Raw genomic sequence first — 22,830 nt, forward strand, 5'->3', positions numbered from 1 at the left:
AAGTGGGCGCGGCCCCCCCCCCTCCGCGGGCCCCGCCGCTGCCGCAGCAACGGTGGTGGCACTCTCTTCAAAGCCACGGGATCCCGATTTTCATCTCATCTCCATCGATCTCACTTCCTTCAAGCTCAATTTCCCCGTCGTAGACGCGGAACTCATCCTCACCGTTCACGTTACTAACCCTAACGTTACTTCAATCAACTACTCCTCAACAGAAATGTCGATTTTCTACTCCGGCGACCACCTCGGTTCCGCTCGTGTCAAAGCTGGATCTCAGCCGCCGCGTTCCTGTCAGGTACTCCGTCTTCCGGCGAGGTTGAGCGGACTGCAACTTGCACATCACGGTAAGGAATTCGTCGCCGATGTAGCGAAGAGGGAGATGTTGTTGGATGCTACGGTGGATATAGAAGGTTTTGCTAAGGTGATGTGGTGGGACCATAAATTCCGGGTGCACGTGGATAGTCACGTGACTGTAGACCCGGTTTTTCTTGACGTTATTGATCAGGAAAATAAATCGGCTTTGGAGGTCTTTGTTAAATAACGGTTCAGTCCGGTTCACTGTGTTGTATCGGCTTAATTTGTATTATCACTACTAAAAATATATTTTTATCAAGTCTATAGTTGCAATTCACTTTTGACTATATATTTCGTAAGATGGTTTGGACGTGTGAAGAAATGAGATGTACGATTGTCGAGGTTGGCTACAGGTTGTTATAGGAGAGACAAAGGTAAACCGAAGAAATATTGAAGAGATTGAGGTGATTAGAGGATGTGGAGGACACAAATTAGAAAAGAAGGATAGTAGGTCGTTGAGTCTTGAGTGTCATATTACTTGCGAATTACGCGCTTCTTTACTAATAGTTTATCTTCAATTTCTATTACTATATGATATTAAGGATTTTATCGCAACTTATTATTATTATTATTATTATTATATATAATGTAATTTTCGGACAAACCTGAACCCTTACATGTGTTTAGCTCTGCCCATGATATGGATAATATTCATGGGGAATAATAGTTTCTCTTTCTGAAAAGTTTAACTTCTAGTTTTTCGATTAAAGTAAATGGATTGTGTGCATAATTTTATTTATACATTTTAAAAGATAATTTAATTTTAAATTTATTATTTTATAATTATATAAATATTATTATAATATTTAATATCATAAATTTCAAAGACCCACACGCTTTTGATTTTTTAAAGTGGAGTTTGATTGACTATGGGTTTTCTATATTAGCGGTGTTAATGGGGTTTGGGGATTTTGTAAAAAGAGGTAGTTTCTCTTTCTGAAAAGTTTAACTTCTAGTTTTTCGATTAAAGTAAATGGATTGTGTGCATAATTTTATTTATACATTTTAAAAGATAATTTAATTTTAAATTTATTATTTTATAATTATATAAATATTATTATAATATTTAATATCATAAATTTCAAAGACCCACACGCTTTTGATTTTTTAAAGTGGAGTTTGATTGACTATGGGTTTTCTATATTAGCGGTGTTAATGGGTTTGTGGAATTTTGTAACAAGAGGAGTTGTGAAGACAAATTTTTGAATCTTATGTAAGGGCATCAACAACATATGAATATGCAACAAAATTCATTTTTGTTCTATTAATATAGTTTTTCGATAAAAATTATTCACGTGAACATGTAATTAGTATAATTTACATAAATCTCATATCGTTAAGAGTTAATTATATTATTTTTCAAATTATAAAAATTCCTTAAAATTTATAGACTCCGAATACATCACTGGATTTTCGAATATATTAACAGACATCTAGATACATAAGGGAGTGGTGTATCCGAGAGGGAAGGAATGTAATAGAGAAGAGATATGACATCTGGACACATAGAAGAGAGAAGTATCAGAGAGGAGAGGGATATATCTGAGAGACAAGGGATGTATCAGAGAAGGAAGGGATGTAAGAGAGAGAATGTATCCAAAAGGGAGCTAAGAATGTATCAGCGAGAAAAGAGCAATGTATCATATAGAGAATTTTAGAATTTTTTTAAATGATAGAGAATTTTAGAAATTATAGTAAAATAATATATGTATTTAGATAATTTTTTCTAATTTATATTGTGAAACGGCCCATGCTTTGGAAGAATTTAATCCAACTTGAGCAATGATAAACGAATCGGGACAGAACTTTTTAAAAGTTTTCTAGTGTTTTAATATATAGTATTTTGTTTGCATTATTTTATGTGACACGATTACCAGAGAATCAAAGTTTTATTTTAATATATATTTTGTTTGCATTATTTTATTTGACACGATTATCAGAGAATCAACTTTAATTTATTTATTTGTGATGATTTCAAACAATTTTAAAATTTTAAATTATCACTAGTATATTTTAGGATACAAAAAGTAATTAAAGAGGGGCACAAATCAATTAATTATAATGAAAAGAGGAGTAATACGTTGCAAATTTATCCATTATAAATTTCAAATTCTAAAAGATTAAACAAATTTGCTTTATTAAAATTGTTAGGGCACAAATTATGGAATAAAATACTTTTAATTTGATTTTCGTTATAACAAATTTATGTCTATTAAAATATAATATAATAGAAATAAATACCTCTTCTATAGTTAACTTATAAAAAAATTATTCGTACTCAATATTTATATCTACTCAATAAGTTACTTTTACCTTAAATCATTTAATTATTTTAAATTTACGAGATTTGATATAAACACGAGAATCAATAAATAATCACCACTACCTAACCACCTTTACTTTTAAATATTCTTTTATTCCTTTTTTCAATATAAATAATTTTATTTCACTTTATAATAATACAGTACCAATTAAATTTACTCTTCTATGCAAAACTTGCAGCTCACAGTGTAAAGCTTCAAAGAGCCAAAAATGGCGGAGAAGAATCGATTAGTCACCGTTGCTGCTCTGCAGTTTGCCTGTACCGACGATGTCTCCACCAACGTCGCTACCGCCGAGAGGTTTTATTTTTCTCTTTCGTTGCACTTTTTGCGTTATTTGTGATTATAGTAGAATTGATTCCTGATACGGTCGCTTAACTAATAGTTATTATGTCAGAAAGTAGCATTTCTTAGATAATAAGTGTTAGTTGAGTTTAATTTATGACAAAAAAAATTCATTTCTAATAGAAATACAATTAGGGATTTATAGAATAAAGTTAACTTTTCTTGTGTCCTCATTTTTTAATCGTCGGTAGAGTTGTTTTATATAATCTAAGAGGTTGATTTAATGTTTCTGAGTTTTTAGGCTTCTTTCTTTTTATAGCTCGGGGTTGGGATTTGGTATTATTGAACATCTATGTAGCTTAGTGGTCAATTTAGTGGGTTTGAGAACCTCAGATTTAAATTTGAGTGGAGGAAATTTTTATATTTTTTTGGTAATTGTGTCGGAGCCAGCTTGCGTGCTAATTACACGGGATATCTGTTACTTCTCACGAGCAGCATGTACCAAATAACTTTGTCCATTAAGGATAGAATAGATGAGAAGAAATCACCTAGTGTTTATATCTTTGCTGGGATTTGAACTTGAGACCTCACGGTTCTCAACACATTTCATTGATTACTAGGCCATACCCTTGGCTGCTTACTGGAGGCAAAATTACTAGGTGATTTCTTGTCAGATGTCCTTGTTCAAGTCCTAGTGGACAGATTTATCCGGTATCAAGTATAGTGCAAATTAGTTGAGGTGTGTGCAAGTTGGTAACGACACCATGGTTACCCAGGAAAAAAAAGATTGATCATCTATGTGTTGTTTTGATTCGTAAAAGGGAATCAAAGTTATTTTTTTGGTGGCATTTACATTTTCTGGCTCTAAGATATTCCTTTGATGCAGATTGGTTAGAGCTGCTCATCAGAAGGGTGCAAATATCATCCTCATACAGGTAACAAACAGCCTAACTTTGGAATATCTAGCTACTACACAAAAAACCATGGGTGAAATACATTTTCTTTTTTGGGGGAAGCTAATTATTAATTAGGTTTGACTTTCTCAAGCAACAATATTCACTTTTCTCGGTGAGAACATTTTGTCGGCATTGTTATCCTTTGATCATGTGCTGAAACTTTATCTCTAGCTGTTTGTTTTCCTTCGAGTTGTCTTATTGCCTCCTTTATGTGGTAGTCTATGCTGAGGCTCTTGTAAGTTATTTTCAAAAGCTTTAGTGGTCTGTAATGGATTGGAGAAGCGGAGACATTTGTTCTGTTTTATGCATTGGTAGAATGTAACCAAAATGGAATCTAGTCATGTCAACATCATGTTAAATGACACTAGGGGTTGCTTGGCTAGTCGTCTAGTTGAATTCCAGTTCTTAATCCAACTGTCCCTTAGGCTTGGGAGTAGATTTATTTCCGTCAATATAATATAACTCTGAGCGAGTTGGGCTGAATTTCGGTGGGTCAAAATGGGCTTTGTTAATAAGTGGCAAAAGGTGGAGGATTTGTGGCTTAGGTCGCAGGTTCAAGCCCCACACCATGCAAAGCGAAGCCCGGTATTTAAGTGGAGAAGGGTAGAGGGGCGGGCCCATTATCCACCGAGTTTAGAAGGCTGTGATTGGTCCAAAGGGCGGATCACAGACGGATTTCTCGGTTATCAAAAATAAAAAAATAAAAAAATAAGTGGTTCTGTCAATGGCCCGCCCAAGAGTTACTTGGGTTGAAATGGGCTAAAAAAAAGGGGTCATAACCCAACCCGTCCAATATTTTTTCTTTTTTTTATGACTATATACATCATATCAAACAAAAAGTGTCTTTTTAAAAAAATACTTTGACCTGGTTTTTTTTTTTTGTTTTTGAAATTGGTAAATTATATTCATTCATCATTAAGGCTATGCTGGCCACCTCCAAAAAGTTTACAAAAAAGAAAAGAGAGATACTTACAAAGAGCCTATAAAATCCACTAGTTGGATTTTCCTCTTCTATACTCTGTTCTTTACACCAAAAACCTAGTGAAGTAATAACTTTTCACGTAATCTTCAAAATAGAGGATTCTTTTCCTTCAAAGATCCTCTGGTTCCTCTCCTTCCAAATGGTCCACCAGATGCAGGCTGGGACTGTCCTCTACCATCTTTTTTGGCTTTTGCTTCCTTCTCTTCTGATCCAACAGCTAAGCAAGTCTGCAGTATGTTCAGGCATGATCCAGTTGATTCCAGCAATGGAGGTGAACATAGCCCAAACTTATGTCGTGACTTAGCAATGCATGAAAAGGTGTTTGTTGGTTTCTAGTGCCTCCTTGCAGAGGAGGCATCTAGATGCTATGATGGACCCCCTTTTTTGCAATGCTTCATGTGTCAAGCATGTTTTCCTAGCTACTAGCCAAGTGAAGCATTTCAATTTATTAGGAGCCACACTCTTCCATATAGTATTCCAAGGTCCAGTTGATCCGCCTGCAGCTACACTCAGTCCCCTTTTGTATACTCTGTTAACAGTGAAAATTCCATCATTGTGGTGCCTCCAAATGAGTTTGTCTGAGTCTATATTAGTGCTTGGGAAGTTTCCTATTAGTTTTAGAAAATCAACTACCCATGGTATTTCCAATCATTTAGGGGTCTTCTGAAAGTCAGGTTCCACCCTTGAGGGGACCACATTTCTTGTAAACTGCATCCAGTATTCAAGCTTATTGAAAACAGTCCAGGAAAAAGGGAGTGAAGTGTGCCATGACCACTCCAGTCCTCTTCCCAAAAAAGTATTTTGTCTCTCCTACCAACTCTAACTTTAGTGTTTAGCTTGAAAGTCATCCATAGATTCCTAATAGATTTCCAACCCCCAACCCCATATGTATTAGTCACTTTATTAGTGCACCAGTGCCCCACCGGACCATACTTATGAAGGATAATCTCCCTCCACAAGGACTGATTTTCTTGAGTAAATCTACATAGCCATTTGATAAGTAAACTCTTATTATGAAGCTTTAGGTTCCTCACTCCTAGACCTCCAAAACTCCTGCTTTGCTGAACTGCGCTCCATTTTACCAGGTTGAAACTTTTCTCAATCTTGCTTCCTTGCCATAAGAAATCCCTCCTCAACTTGTCTAAGATTTTCACCACCTCACCGAGGATGGGAAATAAAGACATTACATATGTTGGCAGAGAATCTAGGACTGCATTGATCAAAACAACTCTACCTCCCAGGGAAAGGTATTGTGATTTCCAGAGAGCTAGTCTTTTTTCTGTTTTCTCTATTATTCCATCCCATATATTCACAGCTTTGTGATTAGCACCCAATGGCATTCCCAAATAAAATTGTGGGCAACTCCTCTATCCTGCACTTCAAAATATCTGCCAGAGACTGAATTTGCTGCACCTCTTTCACTGGAAAAATATTGCTTTTCCTCCCGTTAATCTTCAGCCCAGAGCAAGCTTCAAAGATCACCAATATCACCCTTAGGTATCAAATTTGTTCTTGTTCAGCTTCGCAGAAAACCACAGTGTCATCAACATATAATAAGTGAGTCACCTCCATGATTTCATTGTTCTCGTTCTTAATGTTGAAGCCTCTTATCCAGTTGTTTGTTGCAGCCCTTCTCATCAGACTGCCTAGCCCTTCCATAGCTATGATAAACAGGAAAGGGGACAAGGGATCCCCTTGTCTCAGACCTCTTTCAGCTGGAAAAAAACCTACAGGTTCTCCATTTATCAGAATGGAGAACCTGGTAGTTTTGATACATAATTCTATCCACTTAATCCACCTTCTCCCGAATCCCATTTGCTTGAGAGTGTCCAACAAGAAACTCCAGTTCAGGTGGTCAAAGGCCTTTTCTATATCTAATTTGCACATAACTCCAGGCACATCTCCTCTAATCCTGGTGTCAATGCACTCACTAGCAATAAGAGCAGCATCCATTATTTGTCTCCCTTTGATGAAAGCCATCTGGTGGTTGTTTACAACTCTGCTTATTACCTTCTTTAATATCTCATCCAACACCTTTGCTATGATTTTGTAGATCCCGGAGATTAAACTGATGGGTCTGAAATCTCTTAGATCATTTGCTCCAACCTTCTTAGGAATCAAAGCTACAAAAGTGGCATTAAAGCTCTTCTCAAACTTGTGATGAGAGTGAAATTTGTGGAATGTCTGCATCAGTTCTTCCTTTATTGTTTCCCAGAAATCTTGAAAGAAAGTCATGGTAAAGCCATCTGGTCCGGGTGCTTCTTCTGCCGCACACATCTTTATCCCTGCCAGTACCTCTTCTTCCTCAAAAACTCTCTCAAGGTTGTTTCTTTCTTCTGTTCAAATGCCTTGTACTTCATTAAGATTCAAATAAGGTCTCCAATTTTCTGATTCTTTGTAGAGATCTTGATAAATCCACAATGGAGCCCTTGATAGCCACAAGATCACTAGATAGTTCTCCATTGATCAACAAGGAATCTATAGTTTTTATGTGCAGTGGCCATTCTGTGAAAAAACGTAGTGTTTTTATCACCACATTTTATCCACTGGACTCTGGATCTCTGCCTCCAAAATATTTCTTCATTCCTGGCCACTTCCTCATATTCCATGGCTAAATGAGCCTTTACCAACTGCTCATCATCATTTAAGGGTCTGCTCTCTTGCAAGGTCTCCAAGCTCTCTATTTGATCTAGGATGTGGCTTTTTCTTGCCTTCCAGTTCACTTGTGCTCTTTGCTCCATTCTTTGAGTTTAGCCTTTAACATGCTTAATTTTGTTGCCAGAATTTAGTCAGGGGTACCAGATATGATAAAAGAACACCACCATTCTTGAACTTTTTCTTTGAAGCCTTCCACATTAAGCCACCACTTTTCAAACTTAAAGTAAGACTTCTTGAAATTACCATCTCCACAAGTCAAAAGAATGGGGTTGTGGTCAGACCCAAGGCTAGGAAGAGAGCTTTGCCTAATCTGAGTGAACATTTCATCCCAAGGAAAAGAATACAAAAACCTGTCTATTCTAGAAGCATTCCTGTAATTTGCCCCTCCTCTCCAAGTATAGGATCCCCCCGAAAAGAGGAGGGTCTATGAGTTCCTGCTCATTAATGCAGCTAGAAAAATCTGACATCGCTCCAGATAGGTTAACGCAATTAGTTTTCTCACATGGAAATCTTATTGTGTTGAAATTTCCACAAACCACCCCAGGCCCTTCACATATACTCCTAATTCTTCCCATAAATCTCTTCTTTCATTCCTATCACAAGATGCATAGACAGCTGTGATAAGCCAGTCTAAATCTTTTGACCTGGTTTCTCATGGGTCACATTGGCTTACATGCAAGCCTATTAGATGGTTTGAATTTGGTGGGGTCAAAATGGGCTAAATTTTCCACCCCCGACTATAAGCACTTTTGGTCTCCATTTACAAAATCTGTTAAATGTGACAGAATAGTCATTGAGCTTTGTTATTTCAAACTAAAAACATCTTTTCTTTAACAGTATGACAATTCTGCAATTCAAGTGTGTATAGACAATTATATGTACAATTGATATTGTCAGTTTCATTCCTAAGCTACAACTAGCCAAATAGTAAAGTACCTCAACATTTTCTGCTCATAAAGGTTTTAATCAGTCCAATGAAACATCAGCTAAATAATTGTCAACACCTTGCCTATAAATCATGTTCTTTTTGTTAGCCTCGCACCCACAGATACTTATAGCAAAGGAAAATGATATTATATAACGGAAGAGTTAGATGTGCCCTCTAAGATTCAATAAGGTGTTGACAATTTTATGTAGGTGTTGGTAACTAATACCTATAGAATGAGGTAAAAAGTTGTATGTGATTGTTTACCATCAGGAGTTTACAGATCAATTTGAACTGACCTATCATTTTACCAACTAATTCTTGTTGAGCTCAGCATTTGGCAGCTATGCTTATTTTGACGCAAGTGAGCAAGCTAGACAGTCGAATTAAACTTCATCTCATGTAGTTTTTACCTACCATGACTCAGATTTTTTATCTTCAAAAATTGCCAGTGTCCTTAATACATCTACTTCTAAAAAAATTGTTTCTCTCATTAGCGAGTTGCAAATGATATTTTTATGGAGTCAGGGTAATGCACTTGAAATTCGTTGTCCTGTGAACTTGTACTTTCTGAGGTTATTTGGTATTCATCTGCCATGTCTGCAGTCCAATTTCATTGATACTTTCTGGTTTACGTCTCAGGAGTTGTTCGAGGGCTATTACTTTTGTCAAGCACAAAAGGAGGAGTTCTTTCATCGAGCAAAACCATATCAGGGGCATCCAACCATTGTCAGGTGAGAATTCTGATTGCTTCCGGAGTCTTATTGCAGGGTTCTTTAGCATAAATATCAAGATTCCAACAACAACTTGTCTTTTTCTTCTTCTATGTGCATGTTTGTAGGATGCAAAATCTTGCGAAGGAGCTTGGAGTAGTTATTCCAGTTAGTTTCTTTGAAGAGGCAAATAATGCGCATTACAATTCTGTGGCTATAATTGATGCTGATGGCACAGATCTTGGACTTTACAGGAAGTCCCATATTCCTGATGGACCTGGTTAGTAAACTTGGAAGAACATTCCAATTCATTGTGCTACTTGTCATTATTCTGTTAGATTTCCTTCAAGCACTTTCTTTAATACTCCTTTTTCATCCTCACAAATTGTTTCTCTCTGCAGGTTATCAGGAAAAGTTTTACTTCAATCCCGGTGACACTGGTTTTAAGGTAACAAATACAGGAGACTGAAGTCCTATTAACATATTGTGACAGTTATCTTTTCCTGCTTCCCCCTTTTCTCATGGATGTTATGGTGTTCATAAACAGGTATTCCAGACTAAATATGCAAAAATTGGAGTTGGTAAGAAATATATACTTTTATAATTGTTCTTTGGGTTTCATTATGTTCTCTACCTTTGATGAACATTTCGATACATAGGAGAATAATAAAGTTGTGCTGCTGTGGCAAAAAACCTTAGATCTCCAAAAGTTACTTAGACAAGCTTCACTTTGTAATTTAAATTTTAGTAAAGAGGACAAGGATTCTCTTGTTGTAAAATACAGTGAAGACAGAAAATACACTTGACAGAGTATTGACTATTGTTAAATTCTGTCCAGCAATTTGCTGGGATCAGTGGTTTCCTGAGGCTGCTCGAGCTATGGCACTTCAAGGTGCAGAAGTATTGTTCTACCCTACTGCAATTGGTTCTGAACCTCAAGATGATGGACTTGATTCTCGGGATCACTGGAGGAGGGTGATGCAAGGACACGCTGGTGCTAATGTGGTAAGTTTCTTTTTCTTCTCTTTCACTTTTGACTTTTTTTTTTTGTTAAGAATGACAAGTCAAAAAGAAAGTTTATGCTGACATGAAAGGGATAAACTAATGGGTTTCTTCTCCAGAAGTATATGTCAATGGCTGGCATTTCTGTATCCCATTTGGATTATATTTTGTTTAATCTTACACATGCACATGGACCTGTGCCGTTGTAATTAGCCAATTCTTAACAGCAACTGTAGCATTTCCTGTGCACCATTCTCATTGTAGGTGTCTGCTAAGAAAGTGACTCATTTTTATTAGGGGTATGACAATTCGGACATTCCAGTTGCCAAACTCAAATGTTGGTTTTCATTTTACAAGACCAAAACCAAGAAAGTGATTTTTAAATTGCTGGTTTGGTTTGATTCACATTTGTTCAGTCAGAATTTAGATAACCTTAAATTTTGTTGTGTTCAGGTACCTTTAGTGGCGTCAAACCGCATTGGAAAGGAGATAATTGAGACAGAACATGGGAATAGTGAGATAACATTCTACGGCTACTCTTTCATAGCAGGTAAGCTTGATAGAAAGCTATAGCTTATAAATGAAAAACATCTACTGCCTTGTGTTTTAAGGAGGCTGTGAACCTGGTTTTAAAATGAACAGGGCCCACTGGAGAGTTGGTAGCAGCTGCTGGTGATAAAGAGGAAGCTGTTCTTGTAGCACAGTTTGATCTGGACAAAATCAAGTCCAAAAGGCATGGTTGGGGGGTGTATCGTGATCGACGTCCTGATTTATATAAGGTTCTTTTGACATTAGATGGCAGCAACCCAGTCAAGTGATTCAAGATGGTCTAAGAACTGCAGATTCTCCTGCCTTTTTTTTTTCAATCATAACAATAAAAAGATGAGGACTCAAATGAGAAATTTGTATTTGAGTTCTGTTGTAATGTAACTCTTTAATTTCTGTAATCTGCCGCATTCTACATTTTATGTAATGAATGACAGAATTTGTGGAGTTCGGATCCCCAATGTTTCATCAGTAGCATCAATGTGCAAGTTTGATGGTTTTTTGTCACATTCAAGTAGCAGTAAGCATATTGATCACTGGGACCTTGATTTGTACTCATTTACATTGGTGTATGGCTGTTCTGGAAGATCCCATCTTAAAGAACCTTTTCCAGACATAAAGCTTGGGATGTCAATTTCTCAATATATCTCTGAAAAACAGTGGAGCTATATCTGGTGGTCCCCAAATATCTATCCTCTTTATCACTTTCTTGATAATTAGAAAGGATAGTTGCATTTTCGGGTCTCTCAATCCTGTTCCAGAGCCATTTGTTGCCAGAAGGTACGTTTCAATGTGCTTTACCACATATTTTATGCTTCTACTGATACCGTGATGTTACCCCACAAATGTAGGGGTAAGGTCTGCATACATCCTTACCCTCCCCAAACCCCACTTGGGACTTGTGGGATTACAGTGAGTATGTTGTTATACTAAGATAATGATAGTTTTCTTTGCCTTATATTCAGTTGCATTCTACTAAGTTTAGAATTTCCCCTTCTGTCAATAAATTTATTTACCTTATCAGGAAAAAAAAGTTTGGAACTATTTCTCGGGGAATAAATGATCCAATTGCTACAGCCACTCGGAAACACCCGTGGCCACAAATAATCTGCATAGTAACAAAGCATCTATAATTTGATGAAAGATTATTTCTGTGTAGGAGATTGGTTTTACTTTTCAGAGAACTTTAGATAATTTGTTGTGCCTTTGTCATAGAAATGCATGCATATTATTTAGATCATAAGATTCTCCATCAATTGAATGAGAGCATCTCAGTGAAAGCATCTATAATTTTAGTGCCAAGGATGCCTTTTTCTTACTAACCCTTTTATCTGTAAAAGAACCTGTTTCTCAGCCAAACAAATGTTTCTGGGAGCCATTGTAAGTTGTAACAGTTCCTCTTTGTGGGTTGCCCTTTTAGTGATGATTCTATTCTATCTGGTTTTGTTTTGTTTTTATTGATTTAAAAAAAATGGACCCAGGCCTAACTCAAGTCCAAAAGCTAGTTCGAGAGGTGAGGACTGTCCAAAAACCATACAAAGAAACAAATGATCTTTACATGCCCAATACTGGACCATCCCTCTTCCCCCTCTTCCTTGCACATCACGTCCAGGACTAGACATCTCTAGCATTGATAATATAAGAGCTCCCTTCCCCCACACACTCAAGGACTGGATACTCCCTCCCCCTTCCCCTACCCTCTCACCCGCCTCATAGGACCAGATAGTGTGGCTTATATAAGATGGGAGCTCAACATTTGGTAAATCATGAATGAGCTTAGCTCTAATATCATGATAAGAAAATGGACCTCGAGCCTAATTCAACCCAAAAGCTTAACTCAAGAGGTGAGGATTCTCCGAAATCATAAAAAGTGAAATGATTCAAGCCCTAAGTTAGCATAGAACAATTATCTTTTCTCATCTAAAACTCCATATACCAGTTCTTTGCTTGAAAAGGGGCATATCATTATTGTACAGAATCTTATCAGAGGGAAAGTTTATCTGTTTGTTATACTCATGTGAATGTGTTTGAAACTGGAAATATGGTGATGCTTCTCCATTTTTACATTGTGATGATGAGATAAACTGATATTTTTGTTTGGTGAACTCACATGGAGCTCTTTTTTTAATATAGTGTCTCTTCTATTTGCCCCAAGGACACAAGTTGCTTTGAGGATGTCTAACTTGTGGTCCAGACTGTTACATGTGTCTATTTGAAATTAGAATATAGGTGTCTTCTACTTTAGGTCATTTTCATATACTTACTGCTGGAAAAAAGTTGGAAGGATAGATCTTTTGCAATCTATCATCATCTAAACATAGGATTAATGTGTCTTTGAACTACCTTCCTTGTCCTATCTCACCAGACCCCCCCCCCCCCCTCCAATCCTATCATCATCTAAACATAGGATTAATGGGTAGAGTATACACAGACCTTACCTACATCTCTTCCCCACACAAGTTTTTTGAGAGTTCAAGTTCTATACACGGGTAGTGTAAAAAATATTTATAAAATCACGCTACTTGAGAAGTAGCTACATGTAATTTTTTACAGTGAGTTTAAGTTGTATACAGTGATAAGTGTAAAAAAAGGTTTATACTATCAGTTCAATTCTAACCTGTTATAGCAGGTCATTGCTCTATTTCTTAAGTCACCATATCAAACTTACTAAGAAGAGTTATCTATATTGTTGTAGGTTAATTGAGCTTGATTGTATAAATAGTTTAAAACTATCATAATGCAAAACCTTTTTTTTTTTTTTTTTGAAAGACGGTGAAGTCTAGGTCAATTTGCGGGCACCTCAGTCAGATGGGAAGAAATCACTTATGTTTGTTTTGTTTCCATTTGAATTTGAACTTAGAAATTCATGGTTCTCCTCCTACATCACTAACCACCTGGTCATTGATAAACTCGAAAAATATAGTAAAATTACCTGCTAAAACAAGTTAAGTTAAGTTACATTAATGGTGGTTAAGGGATTGGATTTTTCTAGGTCTAGACGTCTAGTGGACCAAAATACTATGTTTATACATAATCAGCAATTTGGTTAGGTGTGGGAGCACTTTACCCCACAATGTGGAGCTTCCGGCATGTATCTCGATTTAGTCGGACCCTAATACGGATACAGAATACTGAGTAGGAGATTAAAAAAAATGGACACACAAAAATCTGAAGTAAAATACAATGAAATATTGGAATTAAGAATTCCGTTTGCAGTTTTTCTTTATTTGCAGATAAAAGAGAGGGAAAAAAAGCAGAGCTTTGAAACATCATCTTGCAGCTTCCTGCAACGTTGGAATATAGAAAGACACAAGAAAACCAAAACAGAAAGGAAAAAGAAATAACTATGAAACAAAAACAGCATGTTTTGATGATGTTTATCTCCTATACATGCTTATTATCATGTCCTTCTTCAACATTATTTTCATCATTATTATCACCATCATCATCTTCGTCTTCGTCTTCATCTTCATCATCTTCGTCTACAATCTCATCATCGGATTGAATAACGTGCATCATCAAACGTCCATCTTCTCTGCATGCATGTAGGAATTCCTGAGTGGGAATTCGAATTTCTTTAAGTATAAACCTTCCATCTTCCCTGAATGATTTAAAGCAAACCCATGGCTTCCCACTTCTTCCTATGCAAGAAATGGGAGGTGGAAATGACGACCTCTTTTTCGTTCTTGATCTCTTAGAATTATAATCTTGATTGAAAAACACTCGATTCTCTAGCCTGCAAGAAATCCGCGTCCTCCTACCTTGTTGTTTTTGTTCTTGTTCTTGTTCTTGTTCTTGATGATGATTATGAGGAAGATCTTCGTTTCCTAAATCATTCATTAGATCCTCAATATCATCAGAGCTCTCGAATCCAAGTCCTTCTGTGCACATCGATAAGCTATCAGATGTTCTTGATGACAAGCTCTCACTATGCCTGTCCTGTTTACTCTTATTGCTTGTAATTGGAGAGTAACTTGACACAGGACTCTTGTTATATCTTTCATACTTGTCCTTATTATTGTCAAGCCCTTCAATTTCAGATTGATGAATTGCATCAAGGAAAAACGACGAAGAAGTAGAAGAAAACGATGATGATGCAGATGACAAAGGTAGACAAGAAGAAAAAGAAGATGAAGATGAACCAACAGACGAGGACGAAAAGGAGGAGGACGTAGACAAGGTAACAGAGTTGTTTTCTTTGAAATGTAATTCTCCGAAAATCTCAGTAAATGAAGAGTCATCTATAGGTTTCAATGATTTAGACTGATTCCATGAAGATGAAATGGATTCAATCAGTGATGGCTTATCAGGTAATGGCTTCTCAAATATATGTTGTAAACTTCCACAAGCAGCAGACATTTGGTGTTTTTTTTCCTACTTTTTCTTTGCTCTTTTGTTGGTTGGCACAAAGACCAACAAATGAATTGAACAATGCTACTGAAATTGCTGTTTTGTAGGAGTACCTTTCTCTTAACTTTAAAGGATGGGTGGTTATAAATGTTTCTGTTTATTTAATGGTCTCAATTTTGTGTCCAAACAAACTCTGAAAAAGAATGTGTATTTTTTTTTCTCTTTCTCTCTCCTTTATATTTTATTAGTAACCATTGATATAGTAATGTATATATAACATATGATTTCAACTACTTTTTACGCGTTTGGAATATACTACAAGTCTAACAAGACTAGAGACTGTGAATGATAAACTTGTATGAAGGGTGTTTTTGGGATGAATGGACAATATTTTTTCCGAGTGGTTTTCTTACTTATTTGTTGGTGTTTCAGTAAGTAAATAAAAAATATTGTATCGAAGTATGAATGTATAGTCTAGGCAAAGGGATAGGTGGGGAGGAGATAATTAGTATTGAATGTTATTTATGGAACTTGTTTTTTCTATTTTTATTGAGAAAGTTATTTCCTTTTTTTTTTTTTTAAGAATTGTTTTTCTAGACTAAATTTTCAGAAATTTTGGCCAGTAAAACATGGGAAAATTGAAATACATTTTCTAGAGCTTTGTACCAAATACACCATAACTCTAATATTTGTAACTTCAATGACGCATCCAAAGATATGGTCTAGTGGTCAATAAATTAGGTGTAAATTTTAGAGATATGGTTCAAGAGGTGAAAAATACTTGCACTAGTTAGAGGTAGCAAGTCCTCGGTAAAGTAGTCGAGGTGCGCCAAATAGTCAGTAGAATATCAAGATACACGCAAGCTCGCTAGAAAGCTACTATTATCAATAAAAAAAACTAATATTTTTAACAACTACGCCTTAATCTCAAGTAAATTTGGAATCAAAATTGTATGATCCTCACTGTCCATATCGTTCCATTTGAGTAAATCTCGAAGTTCTCTATATTTTCTACTATCATATAAATCATATTGGACCTAAAAGTAAACACACTAATTTATTTGTTTACAAGACGCATCAAATGAGAAAAATCAAGTGGTTTCTACTATGGATCCATAGCCACTTACATATATATATGCAAGACAGCACTAGAAAAAGCTCAGGACCTCAGCAACTTGAAGTAGTGATCCATAAGTAACTTTGATGTGATTGTTGAAAGATTATACACCTATAACTAGCACATCCTGTGTTTGATTTCTTACTTGATTGGCAAAATTACTGGATTTCTAGTTACATCCTAAACTAGTACTTACATATTTCACATTCAACTAGCTGAGTATATTCCCAGTGGATCCAATGTGAGGCAACTACAATAGTGCCATAAAAGTACTGGTCCCAACTTCCAACCAACACAATGACTTTTCCCTTTTGTTAAGGGTGTTTTTCGTCGATCAGATTTTGCTAATATGAGAAAGTTATAGCATCCGAATTTCAGAAATGTTATCTTGGTTGTGGTCCTGGAAGCATCAACATTTCTAACATGCATACCAAAGACAACTCATCACAAGAAAAGTAAAAGGAGTGATCCTCCGCGCAGATTAGACAATGAGGTATGCAAGGAAATAGACATCCACATTGTGCAAGTGAAGATCAAATCATATTCGCGTTCTAGTTTTTAGAAAAGCAGAAAGTATAATGTACACATCAAACCGTAACCAGTTAAACAAATCAACCACAGTGTAAACTAGATCAACATACATGAACTATTAGCATTCACATTTTTTATCACAACCAAACAGAAACTGTTACCATCTTAGTCAGCACAGAAAGCTGCTCAGTTCAGCTCTATTCACCGCCAAGCTTCAGTCCTCTCTGTCATTGAATTTATACGGATCAAGTTGCTTATTCCTTTTGATTTACTGTCATTTCCCAGAGACTGAACCGCGGTTGACTCTAAATCAAGTTTCAGAACATCCTTTGTCTGATTAGAATCACTCGATTGGCCTATCCTTTGTGTGTCCTCTTCAAGATTTGGAGTTCTCGTCACACAGGCTTTTCTTGCCTTCGTATTAACATGGATAGGAGTTTCACAAGACACACTGTCATCGGATTCCTCTGAAGAAGTTGCATAACTAAGATATTCATCATCAGTGATGTTATCTACTCTATTAGATTCAGAAGCACTGGCTGAATCAGGTTCTTCAACAGTGAACACCTGTTCAGTCAGTTCGTTTGATTCATTGGAGTTCTCCAGAGAGAATTGTGGTGGACTTTGATGACCATACTCATCAGGTCGATCAAGGTTAGAAACAGAATCTGGTTCAACAAGGGAATCTTCTCTATCTTTTAAAGTTTTTTCGATCAGTGTCCTCAAGAAATTCATTACTTGAACAGCATACATCAGTGCAGTCAATGGATCTGCCATCTGCAAGGAAGAAGCTAAAAATTACTTATTATACTGATCCAGCCATTAGCGGGGAATAGGTTGCCAGATATCCACAGAATCAGAACAGTTTATGGAAGGCAGATTTCAACTCATTCTCTATTTGTTTTTTTGCAATAAAATCTCAGCTTATGGATGGCAAATTGCCCCATGGATGTTTTACAAGAGTATTGAGGAGTGAACCCCCTCCTCCTCCCTTTGTTAGTTATAATTTTGCTATTTTGTTCCTTCCTTTATTTTTTCTTTTTCGGATGGGGAGTTGATGGTTTACTAAATAAAATTATGTCGACTACCAAGAGAAAATGCAAACAATGTATCTGAGAGACCAGTAGCCCACCTGTGTCATATTAGGAGCAAACACCATTGCGACATTGCGCGAATTCATCTTGTTCAGGTGTTCCTCCAGGACAACATCAGCCATGAGATTGAGAGCCCAATCCAGCAGAGCAGCTTCTGTCTGTGGCAGAAGTCTCACAAGTGCAGTACAGTCTTCTTCTGACTGGCATTGCATGACCTGCTCAGGAGAAAGGGTATCCAACACCCCACTTGGGAGTTCCCTGAACCAAGCCTGTTAAGTTACATGATGTCAGATCAAGGATAAGCAAAATAAAAAGAGAGAAAGATCTAATAGAAGAAACATCCAAATCGTGGCAATGATGAAGCAAGCACTCTAACACCATAGAAATCGTAACTGCAACATTTACAGCAGAACATCACAGGACATTTCTTCACAGAATAACCATAAACGTCAAGGACATAAAAGGAAGTTCTAATGGCAAGCCTGTGATACCAGTCACTTTAGTAAGAGAAACTTGCAACACCATCATAAGGTGAAATCATGTCCACCTTTTACTAATTAGGGGCATATTAAGAATTACAAGTGTCTAAATGTTTGCCTTCACTAATCCATCACATGATCAAGCAGCCAATTGGTAAAATATGAATAGCAAATAAAAAGCTAAGATTTTTTTTATAAGAGGAGAAAAGGAATGACATTTTTATAAATTGACGCCAATCCACTTTGGCCTCAATTTTTCCTTCTCACTGAATATTTCTTTTATAGAACTCCAAAATATGATCCCTGATTATTTGTTGTCTTCCACCACTTTGGCCATAGGTTTCAAGGTTATTATTTTTTCTTCTCAGTGAACCTCTGGCAAGCGTAGGCAATTTTGTGGAAAAGCTAAGTTGTGTCAATCATCATCAACACAAGGCTTCAGAACAGAAATCTAAATCTCTATTTATTCATCAATTCTAGGATATGATCAAAAGTCACATGCCTTGACTTACCTCTGTATTGCCCCCCACAAATGGTCAAGAAAAGATCAGGATAGTATTTATAACCAACTTCACATTGACTATATCTCAGTACAAATAGCTCACCACCATTCTATTACAAAATCAAGAACAATGAGAAGCATGAGTTCCCCGCCTTGAGAGCTTTATATCACATGATCATATGTCTATGAATCTCTATATACAAATAAACCGATCTCTCAGTCTACTATGAGGTACGCCACGAAGGCTCACTATAAAAGTCTGCCCGCAAGACTACGTGATGAGCTGAGTTAATAATAAATGGGTCAATAACCGCTCATACCTAAGAGGATTAGAAGTGTCATGCTTTTATGAACTGATTTTGAAACCCCCCTCCCGGTTCTAGCCTACTCTCCATAGAATTACATGTGTATAAATTGTCTTCATGTCTTCTGTTTTGGAGTGGGGGCATATTTAACAAATAAAATCCACATCAGGATCATCACTACTTTGCCAGGCGCAGATGTGCCTTATATGCAACAAGCAGTATACATTTATACTAGTCTCAACCATGATCAGCAGCATAATTTGAGCAAGGTCCCATATTATATGCTCTCAAATCGAAGTATTTCTTTTAATCATGAGTTTGTAATTTGTAGCACATAGCAGATTTACCAAAGCATGAATGATATCTTATGAAGTGAAATGAATGCCTACATCAACATTATTCAGTGTGCATACAAGGGATGAAATATACTGGAGAAGATTAATACAAAGAGTGTTGTTGAAGAGACATACCTTAATGAGACCTGCCAGACAATGTACATCAATGCCATCCGGAATTATTCCACGGTTTAATTGCTCCCTAACAAGCTCCTCCTCGCTGTTTTCAGCATTTATTCTGAAAATCCCTTCTGCCTGCTCACATAAAAAACAACTCGGATATAATAATGAACAATTATAAGTGACAGCACCTATCCTTGATTGTAAATGCAAGATTTTAAATATTCTAAAGACTGAGACAACACACAGTATATACCTGTAGACCTCCTTGAGCATACAAACGCCTTTGCATTAGAAGTAGAATAGTTGGAACACTATTCCCACGGGAGTCAAATGACAATTGCATGGACTCCGTTGACACTCCAAATACAGTGGTACTACAGATGGAATATCAAAATTATTAGCACAGCAAGATGCAATAATACTTCTGGAAGAGTTTAAATTTGCATCACATGTAATAGTAGTAATGTCATGACTAATTTATACAAATATTCTATCCTCAGAAAGTTCAAGTGACTTGTGTACCAGAGCAGTGCAATTTTAGCAGTTCCTTTTTTTTTTCTTTTCCTTTTAGCAGTTTCTTTTCATGAAGATGCTTTCAAGAGATCCTAATTATTTTCAAGGTTTACTTCTTTATGATAAGGTATCTTCAAGGTCTAATAGCTAGAGCAGAATATGTTGCCACAAAATTAACCAAAATCTTAAAGCATTTAATGAAACCCTGGATTACACTTTGTTTAAATCACTCAGGTCATACATTACATTGTCAATCTAACAAGATCATACAATATCTTCACCATAGTAGGCCTCCAGTTCCACTGATATTGGATTAAAAATCAAAACCGGGGCAGTGAGTAGAACTTACAAAAAATATTGCTATTTAATGAACTACAACAACAACAACAACATAGCCAGTGTAATCCCACAAGTGGGGTCTGAGGAGGGCATTGTGTAGCAAGCCTTACACCTACCTTGTGAAGATAGAGAGGTTGTTTGAAATAGACCTCGGTTCAAGTAAAACATTTCAAAAAAAATCAAGTATGTAAAGATGCAATAGTGTTTTACCTGAGGGGTTTTGGAGCAAGGTGGGACGATTTCCCATTCATTGTTTATATACGATACACTTGTGTTTTTTAATATTGAAGTGGCATAAATCCAACATGAAGGCAATAATGTATTTTCGAACAGTGACGCTATTAGAGATCAACTTAAACAAGTGAAGTCATCTAAGTGTGAGGAGTGGAGAACACTAAACAAATTGCTCGGGTTTTCTGTTTTCAACTGCAAGATTGGATCGATCTCAATAACTTATTTAAGTCTACTGTTAGACTTTTCACACAGAAGGATAATCAGTGTAGATTAAAAGAGTTCAAAAAGGTTAGTGAAGTGGCAGAAAAGGTACTTGGCAAAAGGGAGAAATGAGATGACCGATAAAACTAGAAAGGGTCCGATGGAACTTCTTTTTGGATGCAAATGACGAGATAAAAAGACTCATTTGGTAAGCTGAAAGGAAGTCACAACTCTAATGAAAGTGGGAGGGCTCCACGTAACCTCAAGCTACCTTCTCTCAGTTTATCACTTATGTGTGTCGCTTGCACCTCTAATGTGGTCCTTTCTAATTGTGTCTAATCTAGTATCACCATATATCCATCTTTAACATGAGTATTTCAGTGACACTCATCTAGTAAATATATTGGACTTTAGCAACCTCACATTCACTCCCACCTAACATTAGATAAAGTTTGAATGATGTATCAAATGGTATCTGCCTGAATGGACAAATGACAATGAGCTGATCAAGTAAAAAGGTGTGCTGCATGGAAAACCAAAATGCACTCAAAACCATGTAATAAATGCAGCATCGGGAAATAGAAGACTTCTTCAATCTCTATTAAATAGTAATAAGTACCCCCTTATAAACTGAATTCCATTTACAGAAGCAGTTTAGTTAAGATACTAAATGACTACACAAACTCCATATTGAGGTGAGTTTGGATTTTCTATCAAACGTAAACAGTATACATAAAACTGAATGTTATGAGACAGCAGAAAACACAACTATCCGCTTATAACTTTCAACACAAACCTAAGTTATATTCAGAAAGAGGCTCTCCAGTAACTAACTATAAATTCTATCTATCTATATATATATACTCCTCCAAAATTTCACAATGGCAATGAAAATAGGAAACAAATAGCATAAGACTAAAGCATTTGATTCCACATTAGCAAAATGATGAATCACTAAATCCTGTCAGCTCAAAGGATATCAAGACTACAATACCAACACCAAAATGTTCACAATTTTGTGCATAACAATTAAGGTTAAAGCTCATCAAGAATAAAAAAATTAACAATGTACCTAGCACTGGGGGCCCTTCTGGAAACTTCAGGCTCAAATTCAACAGGGAGACCCAAAAATCCATTGAACCTATCAAAGGTAACATGTGCAACATGACGCACATTAGTAGGCCATCCAATCTCCATACCCCTACCACTACACAGATCTCCTCCTCCCCTATCCGTTTTGCAAGCTAACCAAAAACTCTTCCTAAACAATGTCACCAAAAGAGCCAACAAAGACAAATGATCCCTTTCTTGATTTCTCCCTTTTCCCCCTTCTTCTTCTTCTTCCCCTTCACCTATTTCCTCCTCAGAATCACAAACAGCAACCTCAGAACCCCCAATTTCTTCTACAAACAATGTCCCATTGTGGGTAGGTGTAGATATTGAAGGAGAAGAAGGGGAAGGAGAAGAAGAGTGGAGGACTTCTGTCATGGTTACCCTTTACACAAGACTATAAAAATGTACCAAGAATCCAATAAAAAATTGATTTTTTTCCAGATTCTTGGATTGATATCGAAGAATCAACAAACCCCAGTAAAGACTAATTCAAGAAAATTGGAAAATGGGGTTAAAGATTGAATTTTTCTCAAGTTAAGAGATGTGGGACGTGAGAATCATGAACTCTAGCATATTGTTTATTGTTTTCTGAACAAGCCCTTTTAATGGCGCGTTGAAAAAGCAACAAAGACAGTCTTTTTAACACTACATATAGAGAGATAAAAAGGGAAAATGCTTTGCTGTGAAGTTGGATTTCAAGATTACATTTGTTTATATTTTCTTCAAATTTCTTATATATATATATATATAGATTCTTGATTTGGGGTTCGTGGGTGGGGGGTTCTTGAATCTGAATCAGTATAGTTTTTTTGTTGGAGATGATGGAGGAAGAGGGTGGGGTAGGGTAGGGGGGGG

The 22,830-nt window shown here is 36.4% G+C and overlaps 4 protein-coding genes across 4 annotated transcripts in view; 2 read left to right on the plus strand and 2 right to left on the minus strand.

The window, feature by feature from the left end:
• LOC102599772 (uncharacterized) overlaps positions 1 to 906 on the plus strand; it is a 1,275-nt gene extending 369 nt beyond the window's left edge. Inside the window, exon 2 of the mRNA XM_006362815.2 lies at positions 33 to 906. Within this exon, the coding sequence (XP_006362877.1) occupies positions 33 to 538 (506 nt within the window). The 3' untranslated portion in view covers positions 539 to 906. The remainder of the gene's footprint in view (positions 1 to 32) is intronic.
• A 1,937-nt stretch (positions 907 to 2,843) lies between these two features.
• On the plus strand, positions 2,844 to 11,242 carry CPA (N-carbamoylputrescine amidase-like). Its single transcript, NM_001288196.1, is given in 9 exon segments — positions 2,844 to 2,972; positions 3,844 to 3,892; positions 9,121 to 9,212; positions 9,320 to 9,471; positions 9,593 to 9,639; positions 9,739 to 9,772; positions 10,030 to 10,196; positions 10,647 to 10,743; positions 10,836 to 11,242. Coding segments are annotated over 9 exon segments (903 nt in total). The 5' UTR covers positions 2,844 to 2,883; the 3' UTR covers positions 11,012 to 11,242.
• Positions 11,243 to 13,906: 2,664 nt separating this feature from the next.
• Positions 13,907 to 15,313, minus strand: LOC102600651 (putative uncharacterized protein DDB_G0277255). The gene has a single exon (XM_006362818.2). It carries the CDS (start codon positions 15,096 to 15,098, stop codon positions 14,124 to 14,126), a length of 975 nt encoding a protein of 324 aa, XP_006362880.1. The 5' UTR covers positions 15,099 to 15,313; the 3' UTR covers positions 13,907 to 14,123.
• A 1,387-nt stretch (positions 15,314 to 16,700) lies between these two features.
• On the minus strand, positions 16,701 to 22,789 carry LOC102600997 (rho GTPase-activating protein 5). The gene is made up of 5 exons (XM_006362819.2): positions 21,935 to 22,789; positions 19,829 to 19,949; positions 19,588 to 19,707; positions 17,870 to 18,100; positions 16,701 to 17,514 (listed from the first exon to the last, which is right to left on the minus strand). The coding sequence occupies exons 1-5, from the start codon at positions 22,348 to 22,350 to the stop codon at positions 16,939 to 16,941; spliced, it is 1,464 nt and encodes a 487-aa protein (XP_006362881.1). The 5' UTR covers positions 22,351 to 22,789; the 3' UTR covers positions 16,701 to 16,938.
• Between the last annotated feature and the right edge of the window lie 41 nt (positions 22,790 to 22,830).

This window comes from Solanum tuberosum, unplaced genomic scaffold, assembly GCF_000226075.1.
Source record: "Solanum tuberosum cultivar DM 1-3 516 R44 unplaced genomic scaffold, SolTub_3.0 scf00392, whole genome shotgun sequence".
NCBI classification, from domain to species: Eukaryota; Viridiplantae; Streptophyta; class Magnoliopsida; order Solanales; family Solanaceae; genus Solanum; species Solanum tuberosum.

What these genes read in the sequence shown, in the direction of transcription:
- LOC102600651 (XM_006362818.2), bottom strand. Translation starts at nt 15,098, where the DNA reads ATGTCTGCTGCTTGTGGAAGTTTACAACATATATTTGAGAAGCCATTA.
- LOC102600997 (XM_006362819.2), bottom strand. Translation starts at nt 22,350, where the DNA reads ATGACAGAAGTCCTCCACTCTTCTTCTCCTTCCCCTTCTTCTCCTTCA. An exon ending in ATGCTCAAGGAGGTCTACAG is followed by an intron (nt 19,708 to 19,828) that starts GTATATACTGTG and finishes TTATGTGAGCAG; the next exon opens with GCAGAAGGGATTTTCAGAAT. An exon ending in GTCTGGCAGGTCTCATTAAG is followed by an intron (nt 18,101 to 19,587) that starts GTATGTCTCTTC and finishes GTAACTTAACAG; the next exon opens with GCTTGGTTCAGGGAACTCCC.